This window comes from Parus major, chromosome 1 (genome assembly GCF_001522545.3).
Source record: "Parus major isolate Abel chromosome 1, Parus_major1.1, whole genome shotgun sequence".
Lineage (NCBI taxonomy): Eukaryota > Metazoa > Chordata > Aves > Passeriformes > Paridae > Parus > Parus major.
Genome location: NC_031768.1, coordinates 7,097,558 through 7,115,667, shown reverse-complemented (window position 1 = coordinate 7,115,667; position 18,110 = coordinate 7,097,558). Strand labels below are relative to the sequence as shown.

General features: G+C 37.8%; 1 protein-coding gene across 10 annotated transcripts in view; it reads right to left on the bottom strand.

Annotated features, from left to right (window-relative positions):
- Positions 1-18,110, bottom strand: part of CASK (calcium/calmodulin dependent serine protein kinase) — a 190,470-nt gene that overhangs the window by 102,280 nt on the left and 70,080 nt on the right. For 9 of the 10 annotated variants that reach the window (XM_015627878.2, XM_015627887.2, XM_015627903.2 and 6 more), the window contains exons 3-5: positions 8,140-8,245; positions 1,535-1,612; positions 164-236 (exon numbers count right to left, since the gene is read on the bottom strand). In XM_015627878.2, the coding sequence (XP_015483364.1) occupies positions 164-236; positions 1,535-1,612; positions 8,140-8,245 (257 nt within the window). Of the gene's footprint in view, positions 1-163; positions 237-1,534; positions 1,613-8,139; positions 8,246-18,110 lie in introns of those variants that run through there. The other variant, XM_015627967.2, reaches the window with a different exon arrangement.

The following is an 18,110-nucleotide window of genomic DNA, read 5'->3' as shown; positions in this document are numbered from 1 at the left end:
TGGAATTAGGGTGGGATTTAATCTTACACAGTAAGAGTAAAGAAACACTCAGCAAATAGAGATTTCTCTTCTATAGCTCCTCCCTTCTCTAAACTACAGAAATTGAAATTCAGTAGTTTGCGTTATTATGGTGGAGAAAAAAAAAGTAATTAAGCCCCCTTACCTTCACATCTCTGTGAATTATATTATTATCATGACAGTAACGTAGAGCTTCCAGTATCTGTCTCATGTAATGACTGAAAAAAACAAACACATTATGGATGACAAACCTGCAGGAAAAACTACTAAAAACACATTTAACAATCTAAGTTTTAAGAGTCTAACTGTATAAAATTAATCAACCAATTTAACCTCAAATATACAGAGTTCAATAGAATGGAGTTTATGCTTATAATAATACAATCTAAAGTTTGAGAATTATTCTGATTGAAGCTGAATTAGAAAAGAAAAATCAGTGTTTTCCAGGGTTTTGTAAAGGTTTTGAATGTTCAATAATTCTACTTGATATGACAAGGAAATCAGGGACCCTCCACTTTTTTTTTAGCAACAAAACACAAAAGAAAAAAGAAAGAAAAAAGTGAGTATCAGTGCCTAATTTATCTGGAAAAGGACTGCACCAAGGTCCTGGGTTGCTTGATGCAGACTGTAGAGCAACCTCTTTCTCCACTGTGTCCCCAGGATGCCCTAACAGATCACTGACCACAGCAGAGCCAACACATCCAGCAGCATCCTGTGCTGCATCAGAGCATTCCTGTGGGCTAAGAGCGGCAATCCTCGTCCTCTGGAGGCTCCAGCTGGTTAAAGGCAATGTTTTTTTTCCATAGGAACGTAACAATGCTCTGGATCAAGCTGCTCAGAAGGCTGTGGAATCTCCCTCCTTGGAGGTATTCTAGACCCCACTGGACAAAGCCTTGAACATGACACAAATACTGTGCAGACCCTGCCTGGAGCAGGAGGTTGAAATACAGACATTGATGTCTGTCCAACCTGGTTTCTGTGATGCTAGAAAATCTACAATGTTGAGAAAAGCAAAGAAAGAATTCTGCAGGCTTTGGGCTCAACTGTCAAGCCACTAGGACAGTGGGTTTCATTACCCTTTTGCAATTTTATAGATTCTTTCATCTTAGTTAATCTCATAAGTGAAATGGTGAAGTGACCATAAATACAGTGATACATAAGAAAGAAAAAAAACAAACCAACTCAATCTAAAAAGACCAGTAAAATTCTCACCCTGTCAGGCAAGTCACTTAATGCCATCATATGAGAGATCCATAAAGGCAAACACAGCCAGTTAGGTATTGGATGTGAAATACAGTTTTACTCAGTAATCTCATCCAAATCTGTAACCAGTAAATGGCAAAATGCTCCAAAATTCTACTTTGATTATGCTAATTATTGCAGTAAACATCTAGAGTGTGGAAACAGAATTATTTATAGTACTCCAACTTTCAACTTTTAGCTAACAGATTGTACAACAGTATATTCCATTCTTTTCTATTTATCCTGAGGGATTAATTAAAATTATAATAAATACCTGGCTACAGCCTCGCTGTAGACAAATCCAGCATCTGCTCTCTTCACAATTTCAAAACACAGGTCTGCTCCATCCATACTGCAGGTAAAAAGAGGCAAAAATGCTTAAAACTGGTAACTATAATCAATTTCATAAAAATGCTTAAAAAACCCCCTATATATTTCCCTTACACAAACCTTATATAAAGTACTCTAGATACAAGTACAGTGCATTACTCACTAAAACAGTATTTAATGGGTAATCTAATAGAAAATGGTTTGCCACAGGTTAACCATTTTATGTCCCTCCAGTCATGTAACAGTTCTCTTAAAGCATTACCAATACCAAACATTTACTTGATTGCTTAAACTGCTCATTGAACAAGGTGTGCAAGAAAAGTCAATGCCCTGCAAAATGGACACTGCAATTTAACAATTAGCTTCTGATATTAGGTTAAGTGTGTTCTTAAAAGCATTACAAGTGCAACTCTATACTAATGAGTGCAGTAATAAAAAAAAGGTTATTCAATTTGAATTTTAAATGAAGACTTAAAAAAATATTCCATACAGCACTATTGCCAGTTGGCATTCTCCTCTGGATAATTAAGCAGCCAAGAGGTGATTTTACAGCTCACAGACACCTGAGAACACTGACAATCCACAAACTGTATCATCAGCTCTGAAATTTGATACCATTTTCCTCTACTCCCTCATCTTTCTGAACACCTAACTTCCCACAATGAGCAGCATAACACTTTAGATGCAGATATATTCATAGACCTTAGTCTGAAATTAGGCTGCCATTTCTATAAAATGAAAGCAGCCTGCTGCTGCCCTCCTTTTCCCTCTCCTAAAAGGACCTAAGGCAGATTGGTATCTAAAAATGTTCACAGCCTGATGGGGCAAGAAGAGAGTAGTAAGAGTTAACAGGAACAATAGAAATCACATAACTCATGTTTAATAAAGCACTTGCAAGAATATTGAATGTAACATGACATTCTCAGCCTTCACACCTTTTCTTTTTACTCACAAAGAATCAAGGGGGGAAAAAACCCCAAAAGGCAGAATTTCCAGGGCATTTGGACAGCCAACATCCCCAGGGCTGTTTCAGTGAGCCATTGAGAATATCAGCATCACTTCTGCTTTGTTACATACCTGCAATGCCAAACTTCTGCTCAGGGAGTCACAAGCCATGTGCAGAAGCTTTAATTCCCAAATAAATCCCAAAGGTCTCCCTCATGCAAAATACACTGTCATGTGGATAGAGCATTGACAACTAGAAAAGGGACTGGTGACCAGAAGAAAAGCACACTGAAGATTGCAAAGAACTCCATATTGCCAAACCACATCTGCTATTCACTGCATCAATATGCATCCATCTGTAGGTTTTTTTCCCAGCAGTATTCCTGATGCCAGGTCCACATACAGGGCTAAATATCACTCAGAGAATATCACAGAGATCATACAGCAGCCATGGTGCAGGTTCACTGAGAGTAGCATAAACCTGGAATTCACGGCCTCATTGGAAAAAATCCCCCGTGTCAACCTCTCAACCCTTTCTCAAATGTAGAATATACAAAATGTATGATCAGCAACTGAAAATAAGGATATGTCATTCTCATGAAGCAGCAGAACCCTTTAGAAGGCTAATTATCTGTACTTTGTAACAAGGCAGTGAAATTAAAGATCCAGAGGCACTGAAGCTTTTTAGCAGCATCAATAGTTTCTGAGACACGGAGGGAGGAGTGTAATGTTTTTACATTAACTTTTCTATTTTACAAGGTGTTTTTAATCAGCATGGTCTTTAACATGTATTTCTACCTCCCACTTACAGATGCCAGCATTTCTCATTGAAATTTTGTATCAGTAAGTGCCAGTTTGAATTTCTTCTTGGCAAATATGTTTGAAAGTTTTACTCCATTAAGATGAACTTTATTGGCTTACCAAACAGAAATATGAGTCAGGTGTATTTTAACACTTGACTTCAATTCACTATTTTTTTCAAGACAAAATCTTTTCTTTAAGGAGTAATTTTGATGTGTAAAGAGGGCTTGTGTCACTCTGTGTGATACAATATATTTAATACATGATATTGAATTTTACCTGAAAATCATGAGACTTTTGTCAAGCTGAGGCTGAAAAAAAGGCAGAGTCAACCTCAGTTATAAGAAATCCCAGAAAATTCAGTGAATTAACAGACTAAAAGCTCAGCAATAGCTCAAGCACTTACAAGATGACTTTGCAGAAACTGAAAGCCTTGTATGATATAAGAGCAACAAAGTTTTAGAATACTGATAGAAGTTCTGGAAGTCTCAAGGCTTTGCAACTATCAGCATAAGCATGTGAAAACCACAAAAATAATAAAAAAAAAAAGTTAAAATCCACTGAAGTAAACACACAAATATATTCATGCTGAAGGTACGACTGGATGATGCAAAAAAAACTTGGGAAAAATCAGAACAGTTGTAACCTGAGAGAATTCCGTGACACCAGTAGAGGGAGCTCATGGAAGGGACATGAACTGACCAGGACCGATGTATTTTAAATATATAAATATATATATATATATATATACAGTAAGTAAATATAAATATTTATGTATGTATGTACATAGAAATCTGCTCTGACACCAGCAGTGACTGAAGAACAGACAGCACACTGCATAAGAGATCTGTGTTTTCATACTGGGGTATGATAGCTTTGAATTTGCAGACCTAATAGGATGTGGCCTACAACTTAATTTATTTATGAAGAATGAGAAAGCTTTAGAAACAGTGCTAAAATTTAGGGAAGTGAATTATTACTTAATAAAAGTAAGATAAAAAATTCAGAGATGACATGCTGCTCATAACTGAGTTTTGTACCATGCATGTTCAAGGCGTGTGCATGATGGCATTTTCCCCTTCAATGGGACAGTTTTTCTATACTTGTCATCTTCACTTACCTCAAATAAGCCAACTGCAACTCTGTTAAATACTGCTATTATGAAACTCCATAACCTGCTATTATGAATTTGAGATTTTAAACCTGAAACATTTTAACATGTTAGCTACATTTAACAGCAAAGCTATATGCATACAACTATATTTATATTTAAATAAGCTGTTTATATATCCTAACTGCTAAATCTTAACAGATCACTTCTTCTAATGTCTCAAGATACAAATCTCTCTTAGAATGCACCAAGAAAAACAAACCCACCTATGTACAGTGGTGAGACAATATTTTGCAAATGACCAGACAGCAAGACATTTGGAATGCACTCACTGCTCCTGTATCTGAGCTCTTCAGCATGGAAATACTCTCACTCCATATGTACTGAGGATAAACTGAAAATAATGTACTCATAAGTCTTAAATCTAGTTTTCAGACCCTTCAAAATAAGTATTTGCTTTCTTTAAGAAATATTCCAAGTAGCTGTGACCCTTCTCAAAGTATTCTCACTGATAGGGAAAAATGTAATAAGCAATAGAGTATATTAAGTGACACCTGTATACCAAATAAATCCAGGAGGTATTTGGGGGACCTCATCAGTCTCTACAAATGCCCGAAAGAGGTTGTAGCCAGGTCAGGGTTGGTTTGTTCTTTCAGGTAACAAAAGCAATCAGAAAAGGTGAAATGGCCTCAATTTGTGCTAGGGGAGGTTTACATTGGATAGCAGTAAAAATTTCTTCACCTGAGAGGGTTGTCAAGCATGAGAACAGAATGCCCAGGTTAATGGTGTAGGCACCATCCCCAGGGTTATTTAAAAGATGTGTAGATGTGAAGTTCAGGGACGTGGTTTAGTGGTGGACTTGGCACTGCTGGGTTAATGGTTGGACTCGATGATCTTATGGGGTCTTTTCCAACCTAAATGACCCCATGATTCGATACAGCTGCCAGCAAATAACACCAAGAATGGGAAAGAAAATTGCAACTCTATTACAGAGAGTAGAGCTGGCCCTTCTCAGCTGTAAGGTGTCTCCAGAGCCTCCAAGGGATCATTTCCTTCAGAGTAAAGAGTCCCTCTGGGGGGCAGCTGGGATGTTTGTGAGGGAAATCATTTTGTACAGGCAGATCCTCTCTCATCTGTACTGCAGTAACAATGCATTACAAATGCATTTATTTTTATAAATACTTTTAAAATAATATTTTCACCTTAGCAATAAGACCTCCTGGGATAGGGTCTGCTTCTTATTCTACACAGGCACTTTGTCTCTTATGAGCACCTGCTTCACTGTAGTTTATTACAGCAGCACCATGCAGCCTACTAATCTGAGATATAGGCCATTCTAGAGAGTGCTTGAGTTTGTATATGAATAAGGGGCTCAAAACAGAGCTCATTTTTTGGGTGTTAAACCTCATTGCTACTGTTCACCAGTGCTTCTATGAATCACAGTTTGATTTTTAAAATGCTTATTTTCACAAAAGCTTTCAAAATTGGGCACAAATTGTACATTTTTCTGAGTGCTTCAACCTGTTGCTACCAGGTACGTGCTACATTTGCTTATTTCACTTGTACTTTTCCTGTATCAGTAGGTTTGGCAAGATTCAGGGTCCTCCCCCTAGCAGTTGCCCCATGCAGCTCACAGCCTACGAAACCACAGTGAACTGATGCATCATTTACATACAAATTGATGGCACCAAGTTTTAGGTTTGGTCATTCCATGCATTTCATCTGCTGGGCCTGCCTTGGTTTTCATGTAAATCACCTGCCAGCCCACAAATCACCCATCACAGCTGGGTTTATGTCTCCTCTCTAGATCTGTGTTGTCTTCCCCTTTTCAGTCACTTTTCAGTAACCAGACCCTATGAAATGTATTTTATTGCTCTAGACAGAAATTTGCTGTGAATCAGTTGAGCTGGTTACAATAACATCATAATGAACAGAAAGCAGTATGGGGTGGAAATAAATTACCTACATGTACAGAGATGCTTTTCTGCCAACTCCAAGTTTGTTTTTATGGTCACAGTTCCAGAGTGTGCCCCTAACTGCTCAGACTCAGACAATGCAGTCTCACTCCACACAAACACCAGTCTGCTGCTGAATCACTTTACCAAAGCATCCCCTCCAGCACAACAACACATCCTGCCACAGCTCTTTTATTCCCTCCCACATTTTGAGCACAGGTGTTCCCACTGCCACATTTTCTATCAGGGCTACAAAAGACTGATGATTGTTGTGTACAAAGGAGACAAGGACATACATATGATAAACGATCATCATCCCTCAAATAATTTAGCTTTGTAATTCCTTCTTTCATGTGGCCTGAAGTCAGGTGCAGTATTTGTGTAGTAATTCTAATTGTTCAGACTTGCTTTTTATATATACAAACATAAATTATAATAGGGTTGCCATTAAAAAATAATTACTGCTTTTGTCTCATATTTCTGAGCTATGAGCATGGTAAAAATAGAAGCAAACCCTTTTTTTTCCATTTCAAAATCTTGTTAATTATCTGAGTATGACTACCCAAGGTATATATAATTATTTCATAATAGGGTAATTAAAGTCCCTTAGTTCATGCTTTGGGATTTTCAAAATAAAAAGCAAAGTCAGTATTGAATCAAAATGTAAAGCACAAAACAATTATTTCACAAAACTGTAAGTTTATAAACTCATCTAAAAAACACAGAAGATTTGCAAACAACAATTTTCTGCTTTACCTAATGTTTTGGTGTGGCTTTTCTACTACCAAAATGGTAAAACATGTCAAAATGTGGTATTTTTTATGTGGACATCTCAAATCAAATTCTTGGCTCTAGTGGGCAAACCAGTTTTATCTAACAAGCCAGTATGATGTGGTTACTCCAACATCACCAGCTCAAATCCATCAGAAAACATAATGGAGGAAGATCAGAGGAATTTAAGAGGTACAAATACATATGCCCAGACTGACTAAGAATGATTATCTAGGGAGCTTAAAAAGAAGAGCTGGTAGGAAGAGAAGATCAAAGAAAGAACATGCACAAAAGACCATTTCACATGTCTGGTTGTATCCTTCCCATTCAGATAAAACCTAACTCAGGAAGAACTACTAATTTTCTCTCAAAGAAAGAATGTGGTAATTTTGGGGCTGCCCCCCTTCTTTTTTTCTTGATGTTGAATAAAAATACATGTCCATTGCTGAAAAGTCTTGTTTTGTTCCCTCTTACAACTAAACTCTTGCATTCAAACTTCCAAAACAAATCTTTTAGACAAAAGCCTCTTTTCATATATTGTGAACTATACTGATTTAGAGGAATACTTAAATACACTAATAATCTTACTTTCTTATCTAATAACGGAAAAGCAGTGCTAAAGAAGCAACAGCGTGGAAAAAAATAAAGAAAATTTTACAACTGCAACAAAATACCCCCAGCTACCCAAAGATGACAAAGATCTACCGGCAGATTTTCAACTTGTCCTCTTACCCTGAAGCCATCAAAAAAGATTATGCTTGTCTTTAGAAAGCCCTGGTGTTCACCACTTAGACAGGGGGACAACTTTCTTTTTTATTTGGCACAACCTGGACTTGGCAGGAATAACTATTTTCAAAGCACTCAAGACCTCTGAGCTACAAAACCTACAGGTGTGAGAAGACATTTTTTAGGATTTTATTTAGCAAATGACAACACAAAAAGGTAGAATCAAGGAGAGAAACTTACAACTCAAAGACCATATAAAGCATTCCATCTGAGCTGTATGTCTCCAACAGTTCAACAATGTGAGGATGCTTCAGCATGTGACAAATACTGGCTTCTCTCTTCAGATCTGTGGAAGATAAGAAGACAGTTGCAGATTAGCTATACATTCAAGCTGTTTAGAACACAATGTTTGGAAAGATATAAACATTTGAACTTTCTAATAAATTCATTAATCTTTACAAAGAACACTGACAAGATTATATTTAATTATGCTTAATTCAAATATGCATATATCTCTCAAAACTTAACAGATTCTTGAATTCACATATTAATAGATCTCCTTGGTCATAGACTGAAAAACTCCACAGAAGTAAGTTTCTTTAACGTACAGCTGCAAACTACACTGATTTTTGTCCTAAATATTTAACAACGCTGCAGAATCACCTCCAAATGCAGAAGACAAGACTTTCACCACACTAGAGAACTATTAATAACTGGAGGTGCCTACTCTAAATCCTCTGCTAAAAGCAAGGTGAACTGGAGCAGATTGTGCAGGCCCACACCCAGCTGAGCTCTGAACATGTCCAGGGGTGGAAACTCCATAACCTGCCCAGAAAACTCACACCAGTACCTGATCATCCTCATAAGCAAAGAAGTATTTTTCTTATGCTTAAATTTCTTGTAGTTTACTTCTTTAATACTATTTATTTTAAAGTCACATTATATGAAATGACACTAACATAAATTTTAATAAGCATACATTAGTTTGCATCTCTGTTCTAGAGAAGAGTGAATAAAGCAGGAAAAAGCTGCAACTAAAAGAAGAGCAGAAACCACTCTAAAATATCTCAAAGCTTGAGAAATTTTGTTTTAAACAACACTCCTTTTCTGATCACAAATCAATCTTTCTGCAGATAAAGAAATGCAAAAAATCAGACTACACTGAATTAATTTTCTTTCTTCTTTGTTGAAACTATTTGTATTTTTATTATTTAATTATCCATAAACTTTTTTTTTCTTTTAACTTATCTACTTGTACTCTAGAAAGATATTTCTAGATAAAATCTTGAATGAATAGCTTTGATGATAATTTGGTAAGTGAGGAAAACATCAGTCTGAATTCTGAAGCAGAAATTTTCTATTCTCTTTCCATACAATTGATCATTGCTCAAGAATGACCTACACGTGCCTTTATGGAGAAATACAAATATGAGAATATTTACCATATAATTGGGCTACACTAGAAAGAAATTTAAAATGCGCTATTTTTACATGTGCCCTCCTACATTCTTCACATGAATCAATTATACTGAAATATGCAAGCACCAAGATGAACATTCTTTTATGTGAAGCATTGAACAGGTAACTCAGATTTATGCTAGACTCTGGATCTTTCAGCCATCTATAAATTCAGATGAAAAGCTGAGAGTTTGGAAATGACTGAATTTCAATCCAAGAAAGATGTTCTGATTCACAAAGTGCAAATTTTGTTACCAGAACTTTCATATTACGCTTGCATTACATTTCCCCTCCCTCACAACCTTGCAAATACAATCTAAAATCCAAAATGACAGAGCAATCCTTTAGAAACCATCATGTAATGGCACCTTAGGAAGTGCAAGCAGAACTGCAAACAGAAATATCATTCAGTGATACAGACAAATTTTGATAAATTAATGTAAAATTTGGCCTTTATTTGTCCATCTCTTTATGCAGATGAAATTCTACAACCTAAGAAAATGTCTTTCACTATGGAAAATACATTATCAGTTCTTACACCACCTTAATGCAGAATTACAACTAAAGCCACACTGTAGCTTTCCCTTCCATCATAATAGGCAATGATTTGACACTAAATGGTTCCCATCCCTTTCCAGGCAGAGAGGTTCACTCAAGCACATCCAGTCCTTCCTAACCAGGATCAGTGATGAGCACACAGAGGAGAAGCAGTGTAAGAGAAAGAAAAACTGTGATTCTGTGACTGACTATGATCTTCAGAAAACAGGCAGCTTTTCTTTTGCCTCTTGCTTTATAACAACTTTAATGCCACCACACTTATCAAATGGTATTGGCTAAGTATTGGTGGCATCCAATATCTATTTCAGATGGAAAGCCAAGTGAAAATATCCAAAAGGAAATTACAGGAAAATTCTGCTTTATTTACAGGCAAACATTGTGTTCAAAATAGTTTATTTTGGCTTCTCCCTTTATTAATATTTTGTGGGCTTTATTTGAAAGGAATTAGAACTGAAAGGAAGAAAGAATATGGTGCCATTTCCCTCATTCCTCTGTGTAATATTGGATGAGTGCAACAATTGCTCACAGACTGAGCACCAGCACAAGAGGAGGGAGAAACAAAGCGGAAAATAAAATCTCCAAACAGGAAAACAAATGAACAGAAGTTACAGAACAAGGACTTTTATGACTAAGTGGTCTATGGGCTAAGAGCAGAACAAAGTCCTATTTTAAACACAGCAGGGACTTGTTCAACAGTAGGCCTATTAAGAAAAAGAAAAACGAGGTATAAAGAGAGAGACAAGTACATACCACACTGATTCAACAAAGCCACAGGGCAGGAAAGAGATGATGGATTCTGAAGTACATTTGGACCATGACCCAAAGGTCAAAATAAGTCATGCTTAAGACCAGTAAAAAGGAAAGGGGAGGAGGACAAAAGGCAGAGATGACACATATGTTTCACTGTTTTCACTTGAAAAAATTACATCAGCATCTACTCAGTCCTTTATCAAATGTTTTTTCCAGACCGAATGAAATTTTACCTCTGCAGGTTCAAGAGGTAAATAAAATCCCAAGTACCCACAGACACCATTCCAATTTTAAATGCAATACAAACCCAAACAGATGTTTGATTGCACCAGGTGATTGAGGATTTCCTGAGAAAAATCCCATTATTACCTTATTATTATGTGTGTTATCATTCAGCATAAAACATTGTATGAACTATTTGTTACCTCCTGTTAAGTTTTCTAAACCTCTGCTGAGTATTTGAGACATGTGTAGTAATAAAGGTCCCAGACACACATCCCATATTCAAATTAGCCTTTCATATTCCAGACACCTACAAAAGATTCAAGACAACTCTAGAATCTGCCAGTGGAGTAAGCTGTCTTTAAGAGGTGATGTGTCATTTACCAATGTGGGTCATATGCCCCATATTTACAGCAGTCTCCTTCACTAGTAAACAAAATTCAGCTGGAGGAACATAACCCCTGAGGCAAGACAAGGTCGTGGAATCTAAACCAAACTCATCTTTTACTGGCTGGACAATTTAACTCCATTTGAATCCCTTCTGAACCCTTCATCTATTCATTTTTCTCTTCTTGATATGGCTGAAGAAATTACTTTCTAGTTCATTCTTTAAGTCTTCCCTGTCAGCATTTTTTTCAAAATTAAACATAATTGACAACAGTAATAATAAATAGAACTGCAAGTTTTAAAAGCACAAGCTTTAGAAGTTTCACTGCCAACTGCATGAAAGGTATTGTCCCACAACCAGGAACAGGGAAAAAGACTTGTTGTTGTGTTCCACACAGGCTCATACTTTACATCATAATCTGAAAAGCATTTACAAGCTATCCTTTTACACAACTGTTACCAGTAAATGTTCCAGAATTTCAGTCTGTTTACAAAACTTTGAGGTTTTTTTTAGCAATTGGAGACATGTCAAAGTTACCATTTTAGACCTGGCTAATTATTTAGAGAGGCATTAAAGTTGTTAAAATGGCAGGAAAGTTCAGACTTCAGTAACAGAAAAAAGTTCAAAGATGGAAAAGGGAATTCTCAGCCATAATCACCACACAGAGAAAATGCAGCCTCATGTGTGGACAGCAACACTGAAAGTGAATTGCTGGAAGCACAAAAATAGGTAACTGCTCTATGTAATTGCACAGAAAGATAAATATCTTTGATAGAAAACATAAAACATGAGTATCACTTAAAATTCCCATGGGAATTAACAACCTAATATCCTACACATCTCTAACAATTCTGGCAAATGCCTAATTTCCTTTCAAAATCTGATAACCAAGGTTCTAAAACATCTCAAATACTGAACATATTTTCAAAGTATCTTCATGGAAGAATTAGATGATCTCTAGCAGCCTACATAATAGCACCATTTTGTTATTTTAAAAGTGACATGCACAGACTGTAGCAGCCCCATCTTTTTTGGGACAGACAGCTCCAAGTTTCTTAGCAAGATGGAAGACACATGTCATTTTTATGTATACACAATTCATTTTTATACATACACCATTCTGATTTTCCAGGTTCAGTCCCTTAAAGGATTAGTTTTCCAGCCACAGCTTGGGTATGACAGTATTTTGAAAGGAAGTATCTTCATCAGTAAGCTTCATGCTTAAAATGCTTCTATATATTTTGTACACCAAGATATGATTATATGTAATTTAAATAGAAGTGGCAGTACTAAGTTTTAAAGGGAAATCAATATGCTTTGTTCACTTGGTCATGCCATTCTCACCAATCACCCTTTGGTGAGCATCATGGAGAAGCTCCTGACCACCCAAATGGAATTTTTCCAGAAACAGCTGAACTGAATTGTGTGCCTTGTGGAAATGTGCCTGACGCACAGACACTGAGGGAGACACTGAGATCTCAGACCCAGCAGTTTCACCCTACACACACTGAGTTTTGTTCTGTGGAGTATTCTCCTTTGCTAGATATTAAACTCCCACTCAGGCTCCCGCTCAGCCAGGCAGGGGTGGAAAATACAAGTAACAAGAACAAAAAAACTCATGCTTTTTTTTTTTTTTTTTGGACAGGGAGATTGTTTATCAGCTACTATTTTCAGCCAAGCAGCCTTGAGGAAATTAACTTTTTTTTTGCCAATTAAAACAAGTACTTATTGATTTGGGTAGAGGGAATCAAGAAAAAGAAATTTCCTCCCCCCTTTCATGGGCTGAACTCCACTGCTTCACTGCAGCCCCAGCTGTGAGGGGTGCAGGGGTGAGGGCCATGCTCAGCACACTGCAGAGGTTCCTCCTCTCCTCCTCCTCCATCTGCTCTGCCATGGTGAATCTCCTCCTTCCCTGACTTTCCTGTGCCCTCTTTTTGTTCCACACTCCCTACACTTTGCTCCAGTGTTTCCTACCCATCCTTACATGCATTTTCAATGAAGCACCACACGCAAGGCTGATGGGTTCAGCTTTGGCCCACTGGAGCTGTCTGGGAATCCACAGCCCCGAGCCTCTTCCCACAAAAGCTGTCCCTGCACCCTCCCATTATCAAAAAATTGCTACTTATATTTAATCCAGATCTAATTCCCTTTCTGCTGTAGACACTACACACCTCTGCTTCAAATTATCGTGCAGCAGCCCCGTGGAACATCCTGCTCAACACCCGATTCCAGTTTAACCCATCACACCCTACCTGAGGTCATACTTCCAAAACCGGTGAACTTCCAGGGAAATTTCCCTATCTCCTCTCCTTGCCCATTCTTGCTGCTCTGTATAAATTACTTCTAGGCTTTATTATTCTAATAATACATCAGGGAAGTCATAAAAGCTCTCAGTGCAGCCAACACACTGCAACAGGAACAAGGAGCTGGAGGTGGGAACATCCTGTATTGACACTGGCAGTGAAACTCCTATCCTACAGAACCACAGCAATGTTTCTGCCCCAAAGATTTGTTCTTTTTAAGTATTTTTTTTTTTTTTCCACGAGAGAGTATTCCCTTTTGCCTTAATTAAAACAGCACTTCCTGTCTTTCTGGGATATGTGAGCGACTCTCATCGCACAGACACATCCAACCAGTTAATGACTCGTTGCCTCAACAAGCACTAAAAGATTTCCTGCCTCTCCTCCCACTCATTTTGGGGTGGCTGAGGCTCTGGGTTAGCCAAGCTGATTTAACCGCTGGCTGTTTCCCCCTTCATCCCACACACATTCCTGCCCTCTGCTCCAGCAGCCTGCAGCTTGTCACACCACACACCAAAACTGTTTCAGTGCTAACTCAGTTAAGAAAAGTATAAATTTATTTTTGGCTCCACTGGCTCCACTGTTTTGCAAGCTTTAGCACGGGAAATGGCTCATGAGCAACCTCAATTACAGAACTTGACTCAAAAGAAAAAGAAGGAATATGGAAGGAGAAAGAAAGGCTGGGAACAGCAGCCTCTAAAGCTGCTTATGATGTTACAAAAAGCAAGTACACCTTTCCCTGAAAGTCACCAAATCTTTATTGCATAACCCATCTACACCTTAGCAAACATGCCTGAAACATGCACCAAAAAAAGATAAATGCATGTAGCTGTGAGTGGCTCTTGATAAAAATGCCATGGGAATCAACAAGTACAGTGGCGATGTGAGAGAATCCATCTCCCGTTGGAATCTTTTGTTTGGAAACAAAATGCTGGCATGGAACAAGAACAACAAAATGCAATTACAGCTAGTATTCCCCTTCTGAGACCTCCATGGAGAAACCTATGGAAATCTTCATTTTGTGGAATTAGACTTTGTAGATGCTTGCTAAGTTCTGAGTAACTTTCACTTGCCACTCTATTCTTTCTCAGTGTTTGGACATAAATATAAACACATTTAGCTGGAGCTGGGTGTCTTGGGAGACTTAAAAGACAATTTTCCTTCCTCAATTTATACTCTGTCAGCTATGATGAACATGAAGCTGGGTGTGAAAAAATACCACTTTTCTCTCAACTTCTGATACATCCACCAGACCTGTCCAGAATCAAGTATCTGACTGACAGTGTAAGTTGGTTTGCATGATTTTGTCCATGGAAACAACTCTCTCTTCTTTTATTCACTTCCTCATTTTTACTGACATGCAAATAAGCAATGTTTCATAAATAAGATGGTGTATTTTAGGAAATGAATCAACTTGAACTAATAAAAATGTTTAAGAATGCCCAAAAGAGTATTTAACAGCTGCCTACTGTAGATAATCTAAACCCATTTCATTTAATTAAATGGTAATTCTTAGCAACTTTTTACAAAGCACCCACCACACTGGAAAAAAAAAAAAATCTAACATTTTTCAAGGAAGAACAAAGATTAGATATCTTTCATCTAAGACTTTCCACATTCTATGTCCTCTTGGTGAGTACTCAACACCAGGTTCAGAGGTAGGGGAAAAGGGAAAGAGGAAAGATAAGAATGTGAAAGCAATACTTTCTGGATTGCTATTGTTTTTTAATTAATTATATGCACAATCTGTCTTTTTTCTACGGCAAAGTAGCAGTTTCTGAAGTGCTTCACAAACAAATGAATATATTAATCAGAAGCAGGGTTACAAACTCCATAAATTAACTAAAAAAGGAGTAAGGAGGGTTCTCTCTGTCATGAGGTTGGCCTTCCAAATATAAATGGAATTGTTGCTGAAGATATTTTGCAACCCATGCTGTAAAATCTGAAACACTTCTAATGTTGAACTGTTTTCAATAATTAATGAAAGGAAATTGAAAATAGTCATTGACTCACAAGTTGTGATCAATCAAGTTATGAAAGCGGGTTCACTACTGATAACCACATTTATTAAATTCCATGTTCCTACCTGTTTCCCAGCACTGTGTTAAAGCCTGAAATCCAACACCTTCCCAAGTACCAGAGACCACAGGTTTTTACCCTGCAAACCACAATTTTAAACACTCTGTGATACAACGAGTTCCTTAAAAGAAGGAAGTTCAGCAGCAGATCTGTCAAGAGGATGCCATGAAATTTCTTTTGAAGACAAACAAAAATAAAACAGAGAAACAACAGGCCATGAGGTGTGTATTTAGTAAAACAACTCTACACACTGGCTGGAGCACTGAACTAGGAAAATTCTCAGCTGTATGGTCACAGTGGACTTCACTGAAATAATTGTAAAGCTGTGATTTCATAAAGTTACACTGATGGTGCTTTCTTGTCGTGAAAACTAACACTTTAAAGTAGCAGCCCCATGAAATGCAGCAATTGTTCCCTTTTATGTCAGCTGCTTCTCCCCTCCTGCACCATCTTTCCCTTCATGCTTTTCCCTCTTCCCTTGGTGGAGCTCCCTGGTGGAGCTGTTTTTCCACCAGATTGGTCCTGGTGACTTCTGGGAACCTGCACAAACACCTCTGAGCACGACAGTGTTGACAGCCTGGCAACAGAAACGAATGGCCAGATTACAGCAGCAAAAAACATTTGACAATATGTCAAATCTCAACAGTCTGTACATTACTGTCCTTCTCCTGAAGAGTCAAGAAGCCTGAAAACCAGATTTCACAATATTATCAGGAAATGCTAACTTGCCTTAGTTTTATGTTTTCATATGTTTAACTGCACCTCAAATGAAAACTAAGACATGAACTTGTGAGTCAGGTGATGTTTCTTTTCTCCCTCTGTAGTGTCCTGCTTGGACATGTGTCCCTGCAGATTTCTCACTAGGTGGCAACGCAGCTCCGGCTTTGATCTGTTCAGAGTCAGCAGCTGAACACAAAGGGAGCCTGCACTGATTCAGCCGCAGAGAGCTTTGTGTTTGGCCACTTCTGTAGCCCTTGATCTGACTAACCACGAGTGCAGTTCAGGCCTAAGAACAAAGAGAAGATGCCACTCTAAAGTAATTAAGATACATCGAGTGCCAAGCGCCTTTTTATCCAGATTCTGTGCAAGACCCATCTCTGCTCTTCTTCTAACCAGACCCTTTGGAGCTGATGGTCACACACCAGTATCCTACTACACTGCACACACTGAGAGTTGTGTAACACAATTAGAATACATTTAGTTTGCTCTCATAAACCAGAAGTTCTTAGTTTAATCCACAGGCTATAACACAGTCTGTGTTTATTGCTATAAAGTCTAGCAAAAAGCTTCAGAAAGCTAAAACCTGCAAGTAGTTGAGTTTAAATCACTTGAATTTCTCCTTTTTTAAAGGTTAACCACCCAGAGTGAAGTTCTTTATTTCATTTTTTGTACATTTTTTCATTTCTGGTGGGTTCTTTTTGCTGCAGGTGTGTGTCTATGTATGTGTGTGCTCAGGGTTTCTCTCCAGCCTTTGGCCATGGCAGCAGAGGCAATGCATTATCTCAGAATGTGCTAAAAGCATTATTACCAATGTTATGCTTAGATTGGCACAACATTCTTACGCCAAGCATTGACATCTTTTGGCCGGAATTCACTTAGGATGATCAGGTTAACTAAAGGTTATAGACACTGCAGTCCTCTAAGTGAGTTTTTAGTACTCATGTACTAAAATGTAATGACATTAAATCAAGTAAGTGCCCTTGGAGGCAATGGAACATTATCAAGAAGAGGATGTTAGCTGATTCTGAAAAATTAAGTGATTTCTCTTGCTGATCATTCTAACACTTGAAGGTTTTTGGGTCTTCTTTGTTTGAAATGTCTTTTCTTATGTGACTTAGCCTTTACCTAAATGTAATGACAGGCAAATTCACTTTTTGATATAAAAAAACTTACCTCAGTTTTACAGGAAAAACTCTAGTATTTTAAAATACAAAGGAAATCTCTTCATAACATATTCAGCTAGTCTAGACAAACTGTCTGTAACTCCTACTCAAGGAAGGGTTAAATAATCCATTACACTGCTTCTGCTGCTGAATACTAACAGTCAGGAACAGCCCAAAGGCACTCAAAAAGGGAACTGACTGCCTGAGATGCTTCTCATACAGACAAAATGTACTTGTTTGCTTTGATCACAGTTTCTTTGGTCTTGAACTGCTGGGCTCTGCACAGCCGATACCAAACCAGTTGCACACTAATGCTAGAAAGGAAATCATCTACTTTGCCCAAGTCTAGACAAACCAAACAACACCAGCATCTAAAAATTACTCCAACTCCACAGTGCCACAGAGCTCAGTGACTGACAGTGTTTTAGCTGGCAAACAGCTCAGGTTAATTTACAGTTTTCCTCAGGTAAAGTAGTACAAGCTGCAGTAGATGCTGCTGTTAGGGACAGCTGAATTCTGAAAGTCCCTGCACAGCACATGGAACTCAGCACAAACAGCACCTACAGTGAACCC